At 41.0% G+C, this 24,445-nt stretch overlaps 1 protein-coding gene across 2 annotated transcripts in view; it reads left to right on the top strand.

Moving 5' to 3' along the window:
- The window catches only part of SCML4 (Scm polycomb group protein like 4), a 122,118-nt gene that overhangs the window by 46,240 nt on the left and 51,433 nt on the right, over positions 1 to 24,445 (top strand). For both annotated transcript variants that reach the window (XM_032165209.2, XM_032165201.2), the window contains exon 2: positions 8,873 to 9,087. In XM_032165209.2, the coding sequence (XP_032021100.2) occupies positions 8,873 to 9,087 (215 nt within the window). The remainder of the gene's footprint in view (positions 1 to 8,872; positions 9,088 to 24,445) is intronic.

The raw sequence follows: 24,445 nt of genomic DNA, 5'->3' as shown, positions 1-24,445 counted from the left end.
TTCAGGACAAGCTGGTTTACTTTCAGTTTCTTTGTATTCAGAAACTGGGTTTGTTTCTAATTTTTGTTGCTAATTTTTGTATTTTTTGTAGAGACAGGGTCTCACCATGTTGTCCAGCTGGCCTTAAACTCTAACTTTCTCTATTTAGACTGTGCATATCAGTACTCAACAGAAAAAATACCTATACATAAGCTCTCCTATACTTACTAAAATCACCTAAATCACTTTTATTCTATTCACCCTTCTTTTGTGTTAAAACAAGTACAACCATAGTCTGGTGCACCTTATCTAAGTCTTTTGAATATAAAAAAAAAAACCCATTGTTTATCACAAACAATTTATGTCAATTGACTACATTGCTATGGTTATTATTATTATTGATTCATAAATTGTTACAAGTTGCTTCTTTGTCCTCTTAGCACCGATGATATTCTTAAAATTATCTTTTTTCTGGTAATAATAATATGTTACAAGCTAATGCTGACTCTTCTCTATCCCCAAGATGTGAAATCAGTCATCTCTGACGAGTCCTGGTTTTATTTTTTTAAGTTTTTTTATTATTATTATTATTATTGGAGACTGGGCCTCACTCTGTTGCCTGGGCTGGAGTGCAGTGACGAGATCTTGGCTCACAGCAACCTCAGCTTCCCGGGCTCAGGCAATCCTCCCACCTTAGCCTCCCAAGTCTCTGGGACCACAGATGTGTGCCACCATGCTCGGCTAATTTTTGTATTTTTTGTAGAGGCAGGGTCTCACCATGTTGCCCAGCTGGTCTCAAACTCCTGGGCTCAAGTGATTCGCCTGCCTTGGCCTCCCAGACTGCTGGGAATACAGGCATGAGTCACCACACTCAGGCTCCTGGATTTATTTACGGTGGAGAATAGTATCCAAGGGAAAAATTTGACGCTAAGAATGAGTACACGTGAGTCTTGGCTTTAGCTTCTGTTGGTCAAATTTTAGTATCAGAATTGGAGAAAAATGTGTGTAAAGGAATTTATTTTTTTCAATTTAACAGATTATATTGGTGGCCCTATTCTTCTTATGGTATGAAGGTTTTGTTCTATCAAAGACATCCTGTTATATTGATGTATTTCTATCCAAAGATTTAAAATACAAAGGCACCTCTGACTCCAGCTGTGGGCCATCAGCCTCAGTGGGATGGCTAGACTCCACGGTGAACAGGTTGCCACCAGTGCCAGGTGTGCTCTGTGGGTGCAATACTGTACCAGGGGCTGTAAGGAGCAGAGTGACATGTGAAACATGGCCCCTGGCCTCCATGGATGTACAGATATCACTCACGTGTGCAAAACAAAGGGAAAACTGTATAAGCTATCATGTAATCGTGCTTGATGAAACTGGAAGTGCATGCAATGGGTGGTAAAGGAGTTGAGAGACCAGTGTGTGGACGAGGAAAGGCCTCCAAAGCAGGAGAGTTTGAGCCACCTTGGAAATGGTGGAATTTTAGACAGATGCCAAAGTGCATTTTGATCCTTGGGAACCACCTCACAGACAGCCCTAAGCAACCTGCAGACACACGAGAATTGCTTGAAACTGCTGGCAGAAGAATGACACTGGAGACATTGGCTCACAGTGAGGGCAACATGGCGTCCCAGAACAAGAGAAGATAGGGTTGTGTTTTCGAAATGACAGTGAGTAAGAACATTACCCCAAGGTCAGGAACGCACTCCATCCAGTTAATAGAGGGAAACAACTTAGAGTCCAGCAGAGGCTAGGCATCCTTAAAGCTACCTCCGTTCACTTCTCATAGAAACAACAGAAGCCATTGATCCTGCTTCCAGTTGGACTGGCTTACCCCTTCTCCATGCACCACCAAACATCTCTGCATCATCACCAGCCCTGTGCCTCTATCTTGCTCTGCTCTGCCCGGGAAAATCCTAGCTCTGATATCACCTGCTCCTACCCTTCCCAATCTTATTAAAAGAATTAATCTCCCTCCTCCTTCGTGTACTCATAGCATTTCATACAAAACCAGTTAGACCACCTGTCTTGCATGTTATTATTGCCTCTTTGCTTGTTTGCTTGTCTGTAGACAGTGACTATCTGAGGGGATGTGTCTTATTTATTTATTTATTTATTTATTTATTTATTTATTTAGAGATGGAGTCTCCCTCTGTCGCCCAGGCTGGAGTGCAGTGGCGCGATCTCGGCTCACTGCAAGCTCCGCCTCCCTGGTTCCCACCATTCTCCTGCCCCAGCCTCCCGAGTAGCTGGGACTACAGGCACCTGCCACCATGCCCGGCTAATTTTTTGTATTTTTGGTAGAGACAGGGTTTCACCGTGTTAGCCAGGATGGTCTCGATCTCCTGACCTCATGATCCACCCGCCTCAGCCTCCCAAAGTGTTGGGATTACAGGCGTGAGCCACCGCGCCTGGCCGGGATGTGTCTTATTTTTATTTGGCATCAGAGTACCTAAGCATAGTGTTTGAGCCTCACTGTCTATTCAACAGAAATCTGTTGGACAAATTAGTAAATGAATGAGTAAATACATGAATACATGTCTCAGACTAACTCTTGGATGACTCAGTGGCTCCATGGGATTGGAGTATGCTTTGGATTTGGTCATTTCTTGATCTTTATCTTGATGAAGTGTGATTCGCCAGGACCTTGGTTGATATGTATTAGATTTGCAAAGCTAACATGTAAAATGTCATTCCAAATTAATAGAACAGATCTTAGTTACTCTTGCTTTCTGTTGTAGTATTTCTAGCCAAGTCTTGGCTTGATAAGAAGAGGGAGACTTAGGAAGCCAGCGGAAAATCACTTGATTTAATATTCCAGGCCAGGATTTGACAACTGTTTAAAGGTTATAACTTGGAGACTTAGAGACTTGATGACTAGGCTGTTTTAGGGACAGACTCTTTTAATGACTACTAAAGCACTGTGCTTCAAGATGGCTTTCAAATCTGACCTGAACTGAGGTAGTATTCACTGCACTGAAGTCCACAGTTGAAAGCAGAAAAATTCAGAGGTTTCATATATCCCTCCAGGATCCTGGGCATTCTCAAGTTATATATATATACATTTTTTTTTTTTTTTGAGATAGAGTCTTGCTCACTCTGTTGTCCAGGCTGAAGTGCAGTGGCGTGATCTCCCGGATTCAAGTGATTCTTGTGCTTCAACCTCCCGAATAGCTGGGACTACAGGCATATGCTATCATGCCTGGCTAATTTTTGTATTTTTATTAGAGATGGGAGTTTCACCATGTTGGCCAGGCTGGTCTCGAACTCCTGACCTCAAGTGATCCACCTGCCTCAGCCTTCGAAAGTGCTGGGATGACAGGTGTGAGCCACTGTACCCGGCCTGATTTATATATTTGGATGTGTTAAATTATGTATCTATGGATATAATATCTTTGGACAGCATTTGAGGTCTTTGAAGATCTTTGGAGATGGGGGAATCTGGGAAAAGGGCAGTGGCCCAGCTGCCACCTGTGGGGAGGTGGTGTCAAGGAGTGGGAGATGGTGTCAAGGAGGGTGATGGTGGCAAGCTGCTTCTTTCTGGGGTCCGGTGAAACATTCCTGTCCATCATCTGTTTGTGGATGCGCTTCTTAGCTCTGGAACAACTTTTTCTGATATTTTTGCTGATTGATAAAGACCGTTTTGCCTTTTTGTTACTTTTGTTTGCAACGTTAACATAGTAGCCACTGAAGTTCTGTGGCTCAAGAACAAAAACTGTTAGAAAACAAGAAAACAAAAGGCCATTCCAGGAAGCAAAAATTTTCAGTAGAAACTTTCAGAAAATAAGAATCATCCATTCATTGCTTATTTTTCTCTTTATCCTATTTTTCTAATTCTGATTTTAAAAATTCAGACAATGTGACTGGGTGTGGCGGCTCACGCCTGTAATCCCAGCACTTTGGGAGGCCCAGGTGGGCAGATCACGAGGTCAGGAGATGAAGACCAATCATGCAAACATGGTGAAACCCCGTCTCTACTAAAAATACAAAAATTAGCTGGGCGTGATGGCCGGCGCCTGTAATCCCAGCTACTTGGGAGGCTGAGGCAGGAGAATTGCTTGAACCCGGGAGGTGGAGGTTGCAGCGAGTCAAGATTGTGCCACTGCACTCCAGCCTGGCAACACAGCAAGACTCCATCTCAAAAAAAAAAAAAAAAAAAATTCAGACAATGCAGAAGTGTACAAAGACGAAAGAAAGAGCATCTTTTAGTATTTTCCTGCCCAGACACAATTGTCATCAGCCTTTTGATGATTACTTTTCCCAGATCTTTTTATGCTTAAACATGTGCAGATTTATCTTTATCTATATACATAAAATATATGTAGAGAATCAAAGTATATATGCTATTTTGCAATCTTCATATATGCATGTATATGTGTATATATATATACACAAATATTTCATTTTATGAATGTGAAATAATATGCTAAACCACGGTTGTTTTGAGGGACATTTTGATTGCTCTCAGTATTTCACTATTATAAAGAATGCTGCAAAGAATATCCTTTGCCATATATCTTTGTGCTCTTGTCATATTCTTTTTTTAGGATAAATCCTCAGGAGTGATACAGTTGGATTAGGAGGTGTGACTGTGTAAATTTTTACGTGGTTTTCAAATTGTCCTCCAGAAAGGCTAGCCAGTTTGTACCCTTGCCAACAATCAGTGAGAGCGCCCATTGCATCAGCCCCTCACCAACATGAGTATTGTCAGGGTTTTTCACATTTATCAATATGGGAATCGACAAGTGATACCTTAATTTACTTTTTGGGGGAGTTGGCAATAAAGTGCACAATCTTTTCTTGTAATAATTCACCTCTTTCCTTCCTTCCTTCTTTCCTGCTTGTCTTTTTGTATCCTTTGCTCATTTTCTATTGTGTGTATTGGGGGATTGAGTTTCACTTTTATTGAGTTGGTGCAAAAGTAATTGCGGTTTTTGCCGTTAGTTTCAATGGTAAAAACCGTGACTACTTCTGCACCAACCTAGTATTTTTATAATTTTTATAATTTGCAGTATTAACCTTTTGTTGTTCTCATATGTAGCAAATAGTTTCCTTAGCTTTATTTTCAATCTTTTTTATGATTTTACATTTGCTTTATGAAAGTGTTTGAGTTTTACGTGGTCATGTCTATCAATCTTTCTAGTTCTGCTTCCCAAGTTCGCTAATATCCAGTACTTAGAAAGCTCATCCCCATTCCGAGAACATACAAATGTTGACGTATATTGTCTTTAGAACTTTTTAATATTTCTTTTTTTAATGTATATTTAAGTGTTGGAAATTTCTAAAAATATTTTGTTAAAATATAGGTAAAATTTTATTTATTTCTAAATGGCAGTTGTCCATAAATCATTTATTGCGCTTTCCTGTCTTGATGTGAAATGTTTCTAAATTTTTTGAATGGAAATTTAATATACATTTAATTTCTGGACTAACTTTTCCATTGACCCAGTTGCTACTCCTATACCATACTGCTGCCATGATTGGAGATTTATAGCACATTTTAATAACTAGGAGAGCAAATCTTCCTCACTAGACTTTGTTTTGCCCTTCTTTTTCTAAAGTCAGTTTGGATTTTTAATGTGATTGCATTTAACTAAAATTATATTTTAAAAATACTCATCTGTCCCAAAATAAAATAATCTTATTTATTCAAATCTTATTTAAGGACATTAGCAAAATTTTAAGAAATATTATTTCCTTCATTGGAATCTTTCTACTTCTTATGAAATCTATATGAAGAACTGTGAAGGGTCTGAGATTTTACCCTCTCTGACAGCAAACAAATTAGCTGGCCCTGGTGTCACAGACGCTGGTGGAAGACAGATAGCTCCTAGGTCAGAGGCACAGCACGTCACACAACTTCATGTTCCCATGGGCTTCCCTTGTCCAAGCTCCATGGTGGATACTGCACATGCAGTGAGTTTGTGTCTCAGCTGAGGAACTCTAAGCTCAGGAAACCCTAGTGGGGTCAGAGAAGGCTTCCTTGAGTTAACTGAGGAAGGAGAGGCATGGACTAGAGGGGGAAGAAAGAGCATTCCAGGCAAAGGGAACTGCAAATGCCAAGGCCCTGTGGTGGGTGCAAGTGTGTCAACAAGTATAAATAACAGGAAAAAAGTGCCACTATGGTGACTCCATTATCTTCTGGCTGATGGTGCTGAAGTGAACTGGCCTGTTTATTCTTTCCACTGTAAATGACCTGTTTATCTTGCCTAAATGCTTATAGATGTTTTCGTGTGAGTGTTGATTTGTTGTTCTTTTCTTTCTTTCTTTCTTTCTTTTTTCTGAGATGGGGTCTCACTCTGTCACACCCAGGCTGGAGTGCAGTGGCGCGATCTTAGCTCATTGCGACCTGCCTCAGCCTCCCTAGTAGTTGGAATTACAGGCGCCTGCCACCATGCCCAGCTAATTTTTTGTATTTTTAGTAGAGACGGGGTTTCCCCATGTTGGCCAGGCTAGTCTGGAACTCCTGACCTCAGGTGATCTGCCCGCCTTGGCCTCCCAGTGTGCTGGGATTAGAGGTGTGAGCCACCACACCCAGCCTGATCATAGGTTTTCTCTTGTTGAGTTCGGATCTTGATGTTAGTGGATAGGTTGTCTTTACTCCTCAGTAAAGACAAAGTAGTAAAGTAGAGAAGCATGTCCTAAACTAGGAAAAAAATAATTCCTGAGTTTAAAGTCTATAGAAATAATAACGGAGAAGCAGAAACTTGATGAGAATAGTTCAAAATTAGACTCGGACCAACTTTCATATAGCAAAAATCTTATTAAATAAATTTGGTGGTTCTTCAATGTTTTTAGTAGCCTCTTTTTGGAAAACAAATATTTTGGATATTTATTGGCACTGTGGAGTATATTTATTGGCACTAAGTCTAGAAGTAGGATGATTTTTTTTTGTTTACATGTTAATGAGCTTATAGTCCCTCATCCTAACTGATTGACTCCAAGATACCTTTAGTTATATCACCTGTCACTATTTTATGTACTACTAAGATAGAAAAAAAATGCTCCCTATGGAATTCTGACACACTGTAGGGTGTACCCTGATTTCAGAGATGTTAATACATGAAAAATATGCTTCTTAGAATCAGTGAGACCGAGTATTTTTCTTAAACTCACAAGAACAGAAAAAAAATTCATATCCAAAACACCTTGTCTATCTGTCTAACAGTGCATTGTTTTCTATTTGACAGTGCATTCAAAAAAAAAATTTATACTTTAAAATTCTATTTACTACATATGGTATTTCCAAGAACAATCAAGATTATTGATAGAATACTGTTCATATTCAGAAAATTAACAAAGTGACCTTAAATCTATAAAGGATACCCAATATTTCCTATCATGTTTTCAAGAAATTCCACTATTTTATGTTTTCTGTCCTGAGCAGAGCAATTTTGTCCTTGTAGACAAGGCCCAGGCCAGGGTGTAGGGACTGTGCCCATCATCTTCCCCAACTTCTACAGGCTTATGGGCAAAAGCCTCTCATTTCCACTGTAAGGTACCACTAATCCTTAAAAATGAATTTTATCACCCCTGAATCAAAGTCTAAAGTTCTGCCTCACTCATCACATTCCTGAACATTCCAGGAAGTCTGACCCCTGAGCTCATGATACCACTATGTTCTTTGAGTCAAGTTTGATCAACTACCTCTTGCTTCAAGGTTTAGGCAATTCTACCTGAGAAGCTTATTCTTTTTTTTTTTTTGAGACAATCTTGCTCTGTCACCCAGGCTGGTGTGTAGCGGTGCGATCTCAGTTCACTGCAACCTCTGCCTCCCTGGTTCAAGCAATTCTCCTGCCTCAGCCTCCCGAGTAGCTGGGATTACAGGCGTGGGCAATCAAGCCCGGCTAATTTTTGTATTCTTGGTAGAGATGGGGTTTCTCTATGTTGTCCAGGCTAGTCTTGAACTCCTAGGCTCAAGTGATCCACCAGTCTCAGCTTCCCAAAGTACTGGGATTACAAGCATAAGCCAGTGTGCCTGGCGTACCCGGCCTTATTATTCATATTTTTAGTGCCATACTAAGATTATTGTAGTATGTGGGGTATCTGTGCAAAGGTATCTGTACATGCTGAACAATTACCCATAGTCCTGCCATCTTTGCCTTGGTGGCATTTTAGTATGTCTCCTTCCACTTTTTTACCATACACATTTTTTGCATAGTTGAGGTCATTTTAATGTGTGATGCTTTTTTTATTCAACATCATGTTGTTCAAAAAGTGTCATTAAAGGCTTTTAACTGTTGATTGTTTTATTCTGCAGATATATTAAATATTCTCCTATTGCTTATTATTTGGGTTGCATCCATTTTAATTTTGCAATTCTAAATCATGTTAAAATGAACAAATCTGTATGTAAACCTCTGTCCACATTTTGATAGAGGGACCTCATCAACTTTCATACAATTGATTTGATAAATTTAGATTTCTTTTAAATTTCTTTCAAGAGAAAAAGAGATCATGACAATTTATAACTCAACCAAAGAGATAGGAGCGAACATGAGAGAGTGGCTTTGTTTATTTAATATTATTGTTACAACAGTTCGAAGTTGAACTAACTGAGGAAACTGAGACACAGACAAAGTCATTTTGTTGCTGGTGACATTATCAGCTGTGTTTGGAGCTGGGAAACTATTGTTTTCTTTGCCTAGCCAGTATCTTCCCTACTTCACTTGCCCCATGGAAATTCAACATCCTTGAAATTACAACAATCAACTCCCCCAGAAGCCCAACAGCATCGTAAATGCATCTAGTGGTACCTAGCTCCTTCATATTTGGTCTTCCCCTCCAATAAGTGGTAGGTATCGCCAAAATCACCAGACAGGATCATGTTTGCCTTGCAAACCAAACAAACGCTTCTGTTTTTGTTTTGCTTTGTGTCTGGACTAATTCTTAGCACCTCTTCTGCCTGTGAGCGGTTTGTCACCTCATTCTGTAAGACTGGCACCAGCAGAAATGCAGTCTCAAAGGATCCCGGGGAGAAAGCGAGGCCGACCCTCACTTCACTCCACACCTATGAAGATGGCAGTTCATAACCTTTATTCTGCTTCAGCTGGCTCTTTACCAGCAGTGAAGATCCCAAAGAAAAGAGGGCGGAAACCCGGGTACAAGGTACGGCTCCATCATCTCCTTCTCCAAAGTGGTATTGGGCTGGGGCATGGGTACTTGGTCAGACCTGCACTGCAAAATGCCACTAGAGGTTGGGAGCTTGGTAGAGACAGGATGAGAAATAAGCCTCCCTCGGTGAAGTATGTGACGGATGAGGTCTCACTGTTACAACATGGCACATAATGCCTGCTGTCGTGTGCATTTTTCCAAGTGGAGAAAGCAAATTACACCAGATGGGGAAAGTTGTGAGCAAGCAGATTTTAGGGTCATCGCTAAACACACATTATTAAACCTTGCATCTAAATTAGTGTTTCAGACACTGAGCTTTCCCCTGACTGTTCCTACTAGGGTAAATCTCAAAGCCACTTTCCAGAACTCATTTGTCATTTATTTTAGCAGGAGCAGATGATGTTCCTGAGACATTTAAATTAATAACATGAGCAGGCCAGTGTCAAAGGACATGGGAAAGTCTTCCCAAACAGAACCTCAACACAGAGAGTCATAATGAAAATTCAGCGTGTTAATTCCTAGTTTCCCACTTCTGAAAGGTGCTGACATTGAGTTTGGCTACAAGGAGGCATATCAGGCAAAATTACATTCCTGTGACCCTTTTATGAATTAGCAGTGATTTGGAGAGGCTGGGGTGGTGAATAAATCCTCTGATGTAACCACAATCATAAACCAACTCAAACCCAAGGGAGGGCTGCTTCTCTTAGTTGTTTTTGAACAGGCTACTAGAGAGGAAAAAAATGTTACACTTGTTCTTCACAAACCTTTCGGGCATTAGAAAATGAGCTTCAGAAGTTTTCCTTCATCTATTTTTTGTGAAATAAAGGCTTATGTTTCCATCTTGAGACCTGAATACTGAAACTAGAATGCAAATTGGCAATTAACTCCCATATATTTAGGAAAATATATGGAAATTATTTCAGGTCAGTAGAAAGAGCTTCTGGAAGAGTTGGTAATGAGTTCAACCTTTATCCCTTTGGTTCTCCATAGTTCTTCCACATGCTGGAAAATAAAATCAGTAGGTGGGAGGAAGGCTCCTCAAAGTTATTGTGGGGTCATTGGTTTTAGTAAAAGAAGCTTTTACTCAGCTATCTCATGAGGTAAAGTCTTCTCTCACTGGTTGTTCTTCTAACAACATGTATCTCCTTTCTTTCATGTGCATGCCAGCTTTAGAACTGTCTCTGAAGCTGGCATAGGGCCAATCTCACCCACTCACTACCTGTGCAATTGTTGGCTTCTGGGAATTGCATCTGGAGGGCTGGAGCAGGGCAGCCTTTCTGTTTATAGCTCCAGGGAGCAAATCCAGGATCCGAAGAAACATACTGAAGACTTCTCCCTCCTATTTGGCCTTTCTCCCACTCTCCTGGAGGCTGTGACCCAAGAATGAAAATTACCAACAGACTCAGCATTCCTGGGGCCAGGAAGAATGGAAAATTCATTCCATGAAAGGAACCTGATTTCACAATTTTCCTGTCTCCTCAAAAGGGTAGTTTTCAGCACTCATGACACTCAGAGACAACTCAGATCAGGAAGAAATCTTTGGGTTGGTTGGCTGGTAATACAGAGCTCTGCCCAAAGCAGGCAGTCTCTTCCCATTTCCTCATAGAGTTTCTCTTATGGGAAGCAGGCCACTGCTCTTCCTTGAATCCACTTCCCATATATTTAGGAAAATGTATGGAAATTATTTTAGGCCAACAACTCCCAGACAGCTTCCCAAGCTATAGGCTTAATGTTCTAGAATAATAGTTCCAAACCGGGTGCCATTCTGCGTGAAGTTCCCACCCACCCGTGGTGACATAAGAAAAACAAGAGCCATTTGAAAGTCTTCATGAAGTTCAAATGATTCCTCTTAAAGGATGATCCTTTATTCTGAAATATCTGCTTCCTACTATCTTGGTGGTAAAATGTATTGTTTTATTAAATGTTGTATGTTAATAGGATTTAGTAATTTTTAAAAATGTTCTTAGTTGGCAAAATAAAGTTGGCAACCTATTAATCTCCCCAGTTTTATTTTGACAATTTCCTAGACCTGGACACCCCATTTTACCATTAATGACAGGACTTTAATTGTGAAGAAGCCAACTCAGAAATTGTACAGTTTCACTCCATTTGCCAAATGTCCACTAATTTGACGATTTTAACTATCTGGGACACAGTTGGGGAGCCAGAAGTTGTTAAAAAAAATTCTGACCAAGCAAAGTAAGATATTACTTGGTCTAACTTTTAAAGATACTCTATTTCATTGCTAAGAAAACACTTCCAGGCCTTCCATCAGAATTTATTTACATTTTTTGTTAACACGTTTCTTGAAAGCTCAGTTACAGCTGGTTAGTAGCCTTAGATTTGAAGGGGAAGGTATTTTGGGTGAGAATACTCCATACACAGCTGGACACTGAAGAATAATAATTACTTTTGTAGTGAGATGATAATATACTAACAAGAGATAAACAATACAATAATGTCAATCTTATAAAATAAGATATAACATAATTTTATTATATCAATAACATTATTACAATGATATATTGATGTTAATAATAGCATCATAATAAGATAATATGTTTCTCAGCCTTTGGCAGGCTCTTCTCCAGGAGATTCTGAGGACACCTCATTGTATTGACTGTATAACAAGTCTATGCTGGTTGACATTTGTCACTTCTTGCCTGGTGTTGCCCCAGCTGCTCTGTCAATCACCTCTGTGCACATGTGGGAACTCTCTCTGGTCCAAGACCTCCATTCGAGACCCAAGAACATGTAACACAGGCTGTGACACTTAACTGCTTCCTGAAGATAACATGAGTGAATTGCAGGCAGATAAGGGAGGGTTACACTGGCAGTCAGGTATCAATGCTCTAGAGTTCATAGGTCAGGCCCCCTCCCAGGGCCCATCTGGCCATCTCCCTCTTGGCCCCAGGCTTGCAGCCACATGACTGGGGCAGGCTCACAGCTGGAAGAGTATTAAACATTTTATGGCGCTACTGCCCCCTTCTTGCCCTGGTCAAAGAAAGCAAAACCTCTGAACGTCATATGTTCTATGAAGAACCATACTCTGACTACCATGAAAATAGCCTTGTTCATGATCAAACAGAGCATTTACCTCTCCATTTGAAACATCTGCTATTGGTTGAGGTCCTTAGTTCAGAGACTCCCCAAGATCAATAGGTGGATTTTCCTTACATTTCATGACCAAAAAGACCACCAAGGTGTTTTTAAAGAAACAGAGAGGAGCTGCACTAAGAACAAATCCTAGTTTCCATTCTGTTGAGGCAGCTGGTTATAATGCCTCTAATAGTGGGATTTCAATCTTCTGTGTCTTCCTGGTTGAGATTTTTATTTAAGCAGAAGAAACAAGTTCTGGGTTTTGAAAAATAGCTGTTTGTCCCCAATACAAGGTAATAATAATACTAATAGCAATCATAATCATACGAAATATTTATTGAATACTTTTACATTTGAGGCTCCGGGTGGAAGCATTTTATGTGTATTTCTTATTTGATCCTTGATAGTTTGAGAGTGAGGGGAAAGAGCTGCAGAAAAACTGCAGGCCTTAGGCATGAATGAACCAAGCCCACAGGAGGCAGCAGCCCTCCGCTCCTCAGCCATCGCCTTGTATTATTGTTCAGAATAGCAATTATGCTTCTCAAGTCAAAAACGAGGAAATGATGTTCTGTCTGCTTTGTTTAATGAGTTAAGAAAGGTGTGGCATGTTCTAGAAAGGATATCATCCTTGAAATGTTAGAAACAAAATAGTTAAAATGACTCAAAATGTTGGTAATTGTGTCATTCAGGATACAAATTCAGCTGCTGTAACAAGGGCTAAATAACAGGGGCTTTAAAGAAGAAAGAAGCTAATTTCTCCCTCATGTTAAAGTGTGGGAAGGCTGGTATGATGGCTCCACGGGGTGGGGACCCGGGCTGTTCCTGTATTGTTGCTTGTCACCTAGGCTGGAGTGCAGTGGCACCCTCACAGCTCACTGTAGCCTCGGCTTCCCAGGTCAAGCAATTGAGTTGTGGGGAATACAGATGCACGCCACCATGCCTGGCTAATTTTTTACTTTTATTTTTTTTTCTTTGTACAGATGAAGTCTCACCGAGTTCCCCAGGCTGGTCTTGAATGCCTGGGCTCAAGAGATCCTCTCGCCTCAGCCTCCCAAAGTGCTGGGGTTACAGGCGTGAGCCACCGGGCCCAGCCAGCTCTGCCATTGTTAACACACAGTTTCTACCTCCTGGTCTAACATGGCTGCTCCAGGTCCCACTGTCCCACTGTTTTAGACAACAGAATGGGAACACAGAGCTAGCAGAGGGCATGGCTGTCTCCTTGAAGGGCTCAATTCTCGAAGTCGCACATCCATTACAATTTGCATTCCCCAGGCCAGCAGTTAGTCACTCAGCCACCTGTAGCTACAAGGGAAGCTAGAAAATGCAGTGCTGGTTACTGAGTGATCAGCTAAAATTCAGGAAGTCCATTGTTAAAGGAAGAAAGGAGAATGGATATTTGGGAACAGCTAACAGCTTCTGTTGAGTACCTAAAGGACAGGCTTCTGTTAACTGGAAAATTCACTTGCTAAAGTAATTTTCTAATTAATATGGGTAAATGCAATGTTTTGTAATCCTTCAGTACTTTGGATTGTTTTGTTTTCTCTTCCTTATCTTTTTTTCTGAAAAAAATGGGTGTTCTTTGCCCTGTGTAACAAGAGAGTCAAGTTCACAAAAATCTCAAGTAAGAGAACTTAAGTAGAAACTTGAGTATTCAAACTTAAGTAGAAAGGGTTTTCGTTTGTTTGTCTCAACATTTGTTTAAAGCCTCTTTCTAAACGTGTTTTCATTAGAACTGTTGAATTGGTGTCACTGGTTCTGTGGCAGTCCAGATGTTGTATTGCTTGGAATTGTATTACAGACATTAAAGATAGCTTAATAGGCCGGGTGTGGTGGCTCACGTCTGTAATCCCAGCAGATGTGAGCCTGCTGCTTTGGGAAGCCGAGGCGGGTGGATCACGAGGTCAGGAGATCGAGACCATCCTGGACAACATGGTGAAACCCCGTCCATACTAAAAATACAAAAACTAGCTGGGCATGGTGGTGCGTGTCAGTAATCCCAGCTATTCATGTCAGGAGAGGCTGAGGCAGGCGAATTGCTTGAACCAGGGAGTTGGAGGTTGCAGCGAGCCAAGATCATGCCACTGCGCTCCAGCCTAGAGACAGGGTGAGATTCTGTCTCAAAAAAAAAAAAAAAAAAAATAGCTTAATAGTACAGATGGGAAGAGTGGCTACCTGATACCCTTCCTGTGCCTCTTTCCAGGGTCCCTCTCTTGCTGATGGTAGGTATGGATTGCCGCCTGTGGTCTGTGGGGTAAATTATGACACAGTCACAAGGCAGGGGCCATTTCCTCTGGTTGAACATTGCGCAGCACCTAGGGTAGGGACTGTCTCCCCTGTGTCTTCTGTTGCCTACCCCCCAATGCCCATGCACCCAGGGCTGGAACAGGGGTCAGGGGTGAGGCTCAGCGGTGGATCTGAGGCAGTGGTAGGCTGGTAAATGTTTTACAGCTGGCACTCTGAGCGTAGCTCTGACATGATTGTTAGTTGTTATTTTCACTCATGTTAAAGAGTAAAATGAGCGTAAACAATGAGGTCGTATGTCAGAGCTTTCTTTGTTTGTCAAGATTGAGAATGACTTCCTTGCTAAATTAGATAATAGTTTTGTTTTTTATTTGGACAGGGTTTTATAATACTATGTTGCCCAGGCTGGAGTGCAGTGGTTATTCAGGAGCGAGATCATAGCTCGCTGCAGCCTTGAACTCTTTTTTTTTTTTTTTTGAGATGGAATCTCACATTATCACCCAGGCTGGAATGCAGTGGCGCAATTTCCGCTCACTGCAACCTCCGCCTCCCAGGTTCAAGCAATTCTCCTGCCTCAGCCTCCTGAGTAGCTGGGATTACAGGCGTGCACCACCATGCCTGGCTAATTTTTGTATTTTTAGTAGAGACGGGATTTCACCATGTTGGCCAGCCTGGTCTTGAACTCCTGACCTCAGGTGATCCGCCCACCTGGGCCTCCCAAAGTGCTAGGATTACAGGTGTGAGGACTGCACCCAGCCAACCTTGACCTCTTGGCCTCAAGCAGCCCTTCTGCCTCAGCCTCCCAAGCAGCTGGGACTACAGGCATGTGCCACCATGCCTGGATTGGATAATAGTTTTTGAAGACAAAAAAGAATTTAAGTTTTTTGTGCTATTCACATTGTAACAGCTATAGACATGACATGCTTTTAAGTTTAACCTGCATTTTTAGTATTTTTTCCATCATTTTTTAAAGTCTATAAATCAACACAATAATAAGCCCAGCTCTAATTCACAGCATTTCTCAGATTCTAAGGTGTAAATATTACCTTCATGGCCAATATTGAACCACCAATGTGATGTCCCTGAATATGGATTTGGGAAAAGATGTACAGCAGCAAACCCTTGGAAATACAGATGCTGTCGTAAAATTAGAAAGTGATGAGTTGTCAGTATTTATTACTTTTGTTTTTAATAAACTTTTTATTTACTTGTTTGTTTAGTTTCACTAAGTAAAAAACGATTTGTGAATGGGGCAGCCTCCTGAGCCAGGGTAGGTTCAGAGACTCCCTACAAACTTTATTAACTTGTAAGTGTATATACTGTAATTTTTATTTTAAAAATTTTTTTGAGACAGAGTCTCACTCTGCCGCCCAGGCTGGAGTGCAATGTCGCAATCTCAGCTCACTGCAACCTCCGCCTCATAATTTTTAATAAGGGCTGGGTTTAACAATCCACTTGCAATACTCCTGAAGATGTAACAATCCTCTCTCATGGACTAGTACAAGCCAGCTCCAGCCCCTGGGGGATCAGAGTTCTGCTGAGCTCAGGATGCCTGTACCTGGATGGTCCCTGTCCCTGCTCTCATCAGCTGGGCTGAAGGTTTTGATACCATTGCCACTGATACACAGAACTTGACCCCCTCACCAGTTTCTGTAAGAAACCCAATCACACCAAGCAGTTCTTGAAATGTGTGGTTTCTACTAAAGATTGTTGGGGTTGCAGGCCATAGTGGACAGCTTCTGTTAAATGACTCTCATGGATAGATGATTTTCTGAATTCTACTTTATTTAAGGATAGTGTATTAGTCTGTTTTCACCCTGCTGATAAAGAGATACCTGAAACTGGGTAATTTATAAAGAAAAAGAGGTTTAATGGACTCACAGTTCCACGCGCCCAGGGAGGCCTCACAGTCATGGTGGAAAGCAAAAGGTGTGTCTTATATGGCAGCAGATAAGAGAGAACGAGAGCCAAGCGAAAGGGGTTTCCCCTTGTAAAACCATCAGATCTGGTGAGACTTATTCAATACCACAAGAACAGTATGGGGGGAAATTACCCCCATGATTCAGTTTCCTCCCACCGGTCCCTCCACAACACGTGGGAATTATGGGAGCTACAATTCAAGATGAGATTTGGGTAGGGACACAGTGAAACCATATCAGATAGCACTTTTCTGTTTTTCTGTTTCTTCCTTCTCCCTCCCGGTACCCATGGAATACTGGCTTCATTGTCTCCTCTCTTGGGTTCCTTCGGTGAGGAGGAAATGAAACCATTCCTTCCCACCTCAGGCAGAGCAGGAGCCCTCCCCACCTCCTCACCAGTCTCAGCCCCTTTCTGGATACAGACCAGCATCTGAACCCATAGGATCCGAATCCTATCCCTCCTCATTTGCATCTCTGAAAGGCACAAGAAAGGGTGGGCCATTCCACTCACACCTCCAAGCATCTGCTTCTGCTTTCACTGTGATGAAGGCGATGTATTCTATTTGGGTAATTTTACTTTCCTAAGAAAGTGTTAGTGCAATGATTATTTAATTAGAATCCCAGATTTGACCAAAGCAGGCCTCAAGGCCAAAAGGTACCAGCCCTTCCATCTCTTGGGTGTTTAATATCTCCCCCAAATGCAGAAGGAAATAGGTACGAGTAGACCCGGTTACAGGCTGACTCCTAGGAATGGAATTAGGTCACTGGCCACAAGCTTCTTGTTATTGGAACCAATGTGCATTTCCAGCAGGCAAGTTTTTAGACGAAAGTCTGTGGTTAAACATGGTGAGTTATTCAATGTCTTCTAACTTTGTTCCCCTGCAGCATCTCCTCAGAACCCCAAGGGAGTTTTGTATGAAGAAAGAACGTGAGTTCCAAGAAGAAATGTGTCCACAAGGAAAGCTATGGGCAGGGACATGGACAAAGCTAGTCTTCCTTAAATAGAGGTGGGGAGGTGTCTTAGTCAGCTCGGGCTGCCTTACCAAAATACCATAGCCTGGGTGGCTTCAATATAGAAATTAATTTTGTCATTGTTCTGGAGGCTGTAAAGTCCAAGATCAAGGTGCAGCAGGATTCAGTTCTGGTGAGGGCTCTCTTGGCAACGGCTGCCTTCTTACTGTGTTCTCACATGGTGGAGAGAGCAAGCAAGCTCTGGCTTCTCTTCCTCTTCTTTTAAAAACACTAATCCCGGCCAGGTGCAGTGGCTCACACCTGCAGCCCCAGCATTTTGGGAGGCAGAGGCGGGCAGATCACTTGAGGTCAGGAGTTTGAGACTAGCCTAGCCAATGTGGTGAAACCCCATCTCTACTAAAAATACAAAAATTATCTGGATGTGGTGGCAAGTGCCCATAATCCCAGCTACTTGGGAGGCTGAGGCAGGAGAACCTGGGAGATGGAGGTTGCAGTGAGCCGGAATGGTGCCACTGCACTCCAGCCTGGGTGACAAAGCGAGACTCTGTCTCAAAAACATACAAAAAAAAAAAAAAAAAGAACATGAATCTCTTCATGGGGCCCACCGTCATGACCTCATGTAAACCTAATTACCTCCCAAATGCTCCACCTCCAAATACCTTCACATTGGCTGTTAGTACTTCAACGTATGAATTTTGGAAGGTACACAAACATTCAGTCCATAACAGAAAGGAAGGAAAGGAAGGAGAACATAATTAAAAAAACAAAAATCTAGGCTGGGCATCGTGGCTCATGCTTGTAATTCCAGCACTTTGGGAGGCTAGGCAGCAGGATCACTTGAGCCTAAGAGTTCGAGACCAGCCTGGGCAACATAGCACTACCCTGCCTCTACAAAAAATAATAAAATAGATAAATTAGCCAACTGTGATGGTGCTCACCTGTAGTCCTAGCTACTTGGGAGACTGAGGTGGAAGGATTGCTTGAGCCCAGGAACTCAAAGCTGAAGTAAGTCCTGATCATGTCACTGCACTCTATCTTGAGTGACAGAGTAAGACCTTGACCAAAAAAAAAAAAAAAAAAAAGTGCATTTATTTTCTAGGGCTGATGTAACAAAACGCAACAAACTAGGTAACAAACAACAGAAATTTATTGTCTCAGAGTTTTGGAAGCTACAAGTTCATGATCAAGGTGTAGGTAATGTTGGTTCTTTCTGAGTCTGTAAGGAAGAATCTGTTCCATGTCTCTCTCCCAGCTTCTGATAGTGTCAGGCTTTCCTTGGCTTGTAGACGGCTTACTCCCCATGTCTTCCCATCATCTTCCATCTGTGTGTGTCTGCCTCTCCGTCCATATTTCCATTTTGTATAAGGATACCAGTCACATTGGATTAAGACCCAGACTTATGACCTCATCTTAACTCGACCATCTGCAAAGACTGTATTTTCAAATAAGGTCACATTCACAGGTACTGAGAGTTGAGATTTCCATATGTTTTTGAGGGACACATTTCAACCCATAACGTCTAATATGACAATCTTTGTCTTTTAATTAGGTGTTTAGTCCAATCATATTTTAAAAAATTACCAATAAATTTGGGCTTAAATCTATACTGATTTTTTGTGTTCTATATATTCCTTTTACCTTTCTTTTCTGCCTTCTTTTTGAGTTATTTTTTATTATTTAATTTTTTCTTTCCCATTCATTGGAAGTCAAGCATTCTGTTTTCTGTTGTATTAATGGTTACTCTAAAAATTACAGCATACTTACTTATCAGAGTTGTCTAAAGTTAACCATAATTTTGCTTCTTCCTAAATAATACAAGGACTTTAGTACACTTTAATTCCATTTATATTCTGCCCCTCACACTTATATATTATTGTTGCCATACATTTTAATTTTTTCTTTTTTAGCTCCTCCAGTCATCATTATTATTGTTTTATACAGTCATTTTCATTTAAATTCACCTGATTATTTACCACTTCTAAAAAATTCTTCATTTTTGTATATCAGAACTTCCACCTGGGTTCCTTCTCATTTTGCCTGAAGTAAAATGAAAAGAAGCTCCTCTAATATAGGTCCTCTAGTGATAAACTCTTAGTTTTTGTTGTTTGGGACTATCTTTATTTTACCTTCACTTTTGAAAAAAAAAAAAATTTTTTTTTTTTTTTTTCTGGGTGTAGAAGTCTAGATTGTCAGTTATTCCCTTGAAGCACATAGAAGATATATTTTGCTGGGTACGGTGGCTCATGCCTGTAATCCTAGCACTTTGGGAGGCCAAGACGGGCAGATCACTTGAGGTCAGGAGTTCGAGACCAGCCTGGCCAACATGATGCAACCCCATCTCTACTGAAAATATGAAAATTCGCTTGGCATGGTGGCGCCTGCCTGTAATCCAAGCTGCTTGGGAGGCTGAGGCAGGAGAATCATTTGAACCCAGGAAGCGGTGGTTGCAGTAAGCCAAGATTGCACCACTGCACTCCAGCATGGGTGACAGAGCAAGACTCTGTCTAAAAACAAAAACAAAAACAAAAACAAAAAACAAAACCAAAGATGTTATATTTATATTCTGGGGTTCATTGTTGTAGAGAACTCAACTACTTTTCTAGCTTATTAAGGTGTTTCTTGGAAAGTAATCTGTATTTTTAATCTAATTTTAAGATTTTTCTCTCTGTCTTTGGTGTTTTATAATTTCACTTCATTGTGCTGACATGTGGATTTATATTTTATTCATCCTATTTAGGATTTGCTGAGCTTCCTGAATCTGTGAGTTGAAATCTTTCATCAGTTCTGGAAAATTCTCTGCTATTATCTCTTCAAATATAATCTCCTTTCCATTCTCCATATTCTTTTCTTCTGAAACTCTTATGTTTCAAACTTCTCATATTCTCTATGTCTTTTAACCTCTTTTCCATAGTTTTAATCTATTGGTTTCTGTGCTGCTTTCTGGGTAATTTCTTCTGACATATCTTTGAGCTCATTAATTTTCTCTTTAGCTATGTTTACAATGCTGTTAAGTCTATCCATTTACTTCTTAATTTTAATTATTGTGTTACCCACTTGTAAACACTCAATTTGCTTCTTTTTCAAATTTACTGTGCTTTTTAAATCATTTTTTGTTCCCCAGATATATTTTCAAGCTTGTCCTTTATATCTTTATACATAGTATCATAGTTGTTTTTAATCTAAGTTTGATAATTGAAATATCTTAATATTTTGGGGGTTTTATTGCTGTGTGTTTTTATTGCTTATTCTTTCTTTAGTTATTTGCTTCCTTGTGTGCTTGGGTATTTTGGACTGTTATTCATCAACCTTGAAAAATTATTTTTGAGACTTCTTTGAAATCTTTCTCCAGAGATGATGTGTTTTCTTTTGCCTTTCCAGTCACCTGAGACACTGTCATATTGAGTAATTTTTTAACTAAATTCATAGCCTGAAGTTTTCTTAATCACCCAAGTTCTGTGAATTTGGGATGCAAATATATGTGCGGTCTGGCTTCTGGTAATATCTTCTCAGGGATTCTGCAAATCTCCTCCCTCAATGTCAAGGCAACTTTTCTTGTAGCCAGGCAGGGGTGGGAGAAGATAGGACAAGTCTACAGCTGGCGTGCCCTTATCCTGAGGTTGTAGCTCTTAGGGTAAGCCCTGGGCTTCATTGCAATGCCCATGGCCCAGATTACACCTATATGTTGGCCTGGTTATTCTTTATGTATGTCAGTTCCTCCACACTTTTAATCATTTTTGCATTTATTCATTATTTGTAGTAGTTTCAATTGATCCTAATAACCAGTTTTCCATCTTACCAGAAACAGGACTTCAAAGAATTTAGTATGTTACATTTCTTCTAATATTCCAAATATGGCACTAACACTGGTTTTGACTCAAATTCTTTAATGTGTTCAAAAATAATCTAATGAAAGTTACACACACAATTTTATGAGTTGGGAAGAGCTTAGAAACCAACAAGTGTAACCCATTTAATGGCTTTGGAAGATGAAGTTTAGAGGAGCTGAGTGAGTTGCTCAGAGTCCCGTGTGAGTTGGCAGCAGAACCAGGACTAGAGTGTCATTTGTTATCTCTAAGACCTGTACTCTTGCCACTGCCCTACAGTGCAGTGGCAATGTGTAGTTGACTGAAATTATGTCCATTGCCCCGATGAGGAAATACGGATTATTTCCTTTTCTTCATGCCCTCTCCCAAACTTCTGCACAGAACTTTTACTGTCTCATTCTGAAGGTTTATTACTTTAGTATTACAGAAGGAATGTTTTGAAACTTAGAGACAAAGCCAGTATTATTGCCCAATAATAAGTCTAGTTAGTAAGTTAACCAAATCAGCAGTAAGTAAATAAATGCGAATGTTTTATAACATAATAAAAATGTACTATTAAAGCAAAGATTTTGTGAATAGATGTAGATATTATCCTAGATTTTGTGCTTTCTCTCACCCGTCACTTCAGTTCCATCTCAAAGTACACCCTGAATCCAATCAATTCTTTCCACCTCCCTACTTCCACCCTAGTGTAGCCACCAGTGTCTCTCAGCTAGACCACGTGATATCTCCTTAGTAGTGTTATTTTCTGCACTTTGCCTCCACTTCCCCATCCATTCTGCCTAACAGCAGCCTTATGTATGTATGTATGTATTTAAGTATTTATTTATTTATTCATTTATTTTGAGACAGGGTCTGGCTCTGTCTCCCAGACTGGAGTGCAGTGGCGCAATCTCGGCTTACTGCAACCTCTGCCTCCCAGGCTCAAGCCATCTTCCCACCTCAGCCTCCTAAGTAGCTGGGACTAAGGTGCATGCCACCACACCCGGCCAGTTTTTTTTTTTGTTTGTTTAGTTTAGTTTTGTTTTGTCTGTATTTTTTGTAGAGATGGAGTTTTGCCATTTTGTCCAGACTGGTCTTGAACTCATGAGCTCAAGTGACCCTCTTGCTTCAGCCTCCTAAAGTGCTGGGATAACAGCACTCAGAGATTCTGATGTGAGCCACTGGGCCTAGCACCATATTTATTTTTATAAAATGAAAACTAGCTTGTGTGTTTCCCTGCTTAAAATCCTGTAATTATTTCCATCACTCATAGAATACAATCCAAACTTGTTATCCTGACTGTCTTTGTTTCCTTAGGGCTGTTGTAACAAAGTACTACCAACTGGGTGGCTTAAAAAATCCTTTCTGGAGGCTAGAAGACTGAAATCAGGGTGTCAGCAGGGCCATGCTCTCTTTCTGAAGACTCCAGGGGAGGGTCCTTTCTTGCCTCTTCCTAGCTTCTGGTGGTTGCCGGCTGTTTCTTGGCTGTCAACGCATTACTCCAATCTCTGCCTCTGTCGTCACATAGCATTCTCTCCAAACAGGTGTCTGTGTCTGTATCAAGTTTTTTTCTTCTTATAAGCACACCAGTCATTGGGTTAAGACCAACCCTAATACAGTATGCACTCATTATCTTAATTACCTCTGCAAAGACCCTATGTCTAAATAAAGCCAATGTTTGCAGGTACAGGGGATTAGAACTTGAACATATGTCTTTTTAGAGAGACGCAATTCAACGCATAACACTAACTTAGAAAACTGCCATTATCTCATCCTAACCACCTAGCTTGACCTCATCTTGCACCATTCTGACTCTTGCCCACCGTTCCAACCACTCTGGTTTCTTGAAGAAGCCAAGCTTTAGAATGTTTGCACAAGCTGTTCTGTCTGCCTGGAAAGCTTTCTGCGGTCACAACAGGCTACCTCTAGCCACTCAGATCCTGACTTCAATGTCAGCCCTTTATAGGCCTACCCTGGTCACCTAGTTGCTCTCATTGAGAACAAGAAGTTTATCTTCCCCATTCACAGCTGAATCTTCAGCACCTAGAACAGTTCCTGACACATAGTAGGTGCTCAAGTTTTTGTTGAATAAATGTCTATCTGATTGAATGAATGATTTTTTTTTCCTTTTTAGATTTGGCTTAAATGATGCCACTTGGAAAGGATAGCTATTACCTAAGCAACACTTAGGAACCATCTCAAAATGGATTGGAAGCATGTTTCACAGAGGGGATCATCTGCGAGGTGTGAGGAAAAAGGGTGGGTTTGCAGAGATTTCTGAAGATGTGATCCCAAGAGATAAGCATGGAAAATGTAGATGGGTTCCAGGAAAGATGGGCAGTTTCCTCCTCCTGCCATCACTGCATGAACAAGAAACTTGGGACTTATTTGCATTTTTGGAATTTCTAAAAGTAACAATAATAATACTAACACCAATAATGACAATTAACATTTATTGAGTTCTCGCTTTGCATTATGCTAAACTTCTGCATTTAATTCTAACTACATCCCTGTGTGAGGGCTATTATCTTTACAGATGAGGAAAGGCAGGCTCTGAGGGCCTAAGTACTAAGCCTCAGAGTCAGTGAGTGGCCACGCTGGACATTCAATCCAGATCCAAAGCTGGTATTCCTTTGCATGTGCCCACTGCTGCCCTAAACACATTTTAAAATTTTGCTTTGTTGGCTTACCCTCAGTGGATGTGCCAGCAGCCTCTATACAGCCTCATCCTTCCCCAGCCACACTCTCCATCCTCACATTATCCACCTCTTGCTGCCAGTCTGTCAAACAATGTTTAGTTGGCATTTCTGTTACTGCCAAAGCCAGACGTTTCTAGAAAAATCCTTGAGTTTTACATCAACCAACCCTCTCCCCTTTAGTGTCCTCTTGGCCTCACATCTCAGTTTCCCCCCAAATCCCCTCCCAATTCTTTCCAGTGATGTTCTAGCAAATGTCTTAGAGAAGGTCCTCCCCTAAATTACAGCTGGAGCCAGAAATTCCCCAGGCCCATATTTTGGTTCTATAAATGGAAAAGAAAGATGAGCTGATCCCAGATTCCCCAGCCCCTCTGGTGGAGACTCCAGCTGGTAGGGACACTTTGACTTACTGCTTTGTCCCAGCAGTATTCTCTAATGAGGCAAAGCACAGACCCTGCCTTGGATGAGGGGTTGCCACATCTGCTGGGTTGAGGTTTTGAATCTCAGGTAAAGGTGGCAACTGTACTAGCACTTGGGCAGGGATGTTAGCTTTGAAGGCCCAGGATTAGCTCTTGTATGTCAGAGCATGGCGTCCTGCGCAGCAAGCTGCTTCCAGTTC

This window comes from Hylobates moloch, unplaced genomic scaffold (assembly GCF_009828535.3).
Source record: "Hylobates moloch isolate HMO894 unplaced genomic scaffold, HMol_V3 SCAFFOLD_2, whole genome shotgun sequence".
In the NCBI taxonomy this organism is placed as follows: domain Eukaryota; kingdom Metazoa; phylum Chordata; class Mammalia; order Primates; family Hylobatidae; genus Hylobates; species Hylobates moloch.
The sequence above is the reverse complement of the archived record's forward strand: the minus strand, read 5'-3'. Positions and strand labels throughout refer to the sequence as shown.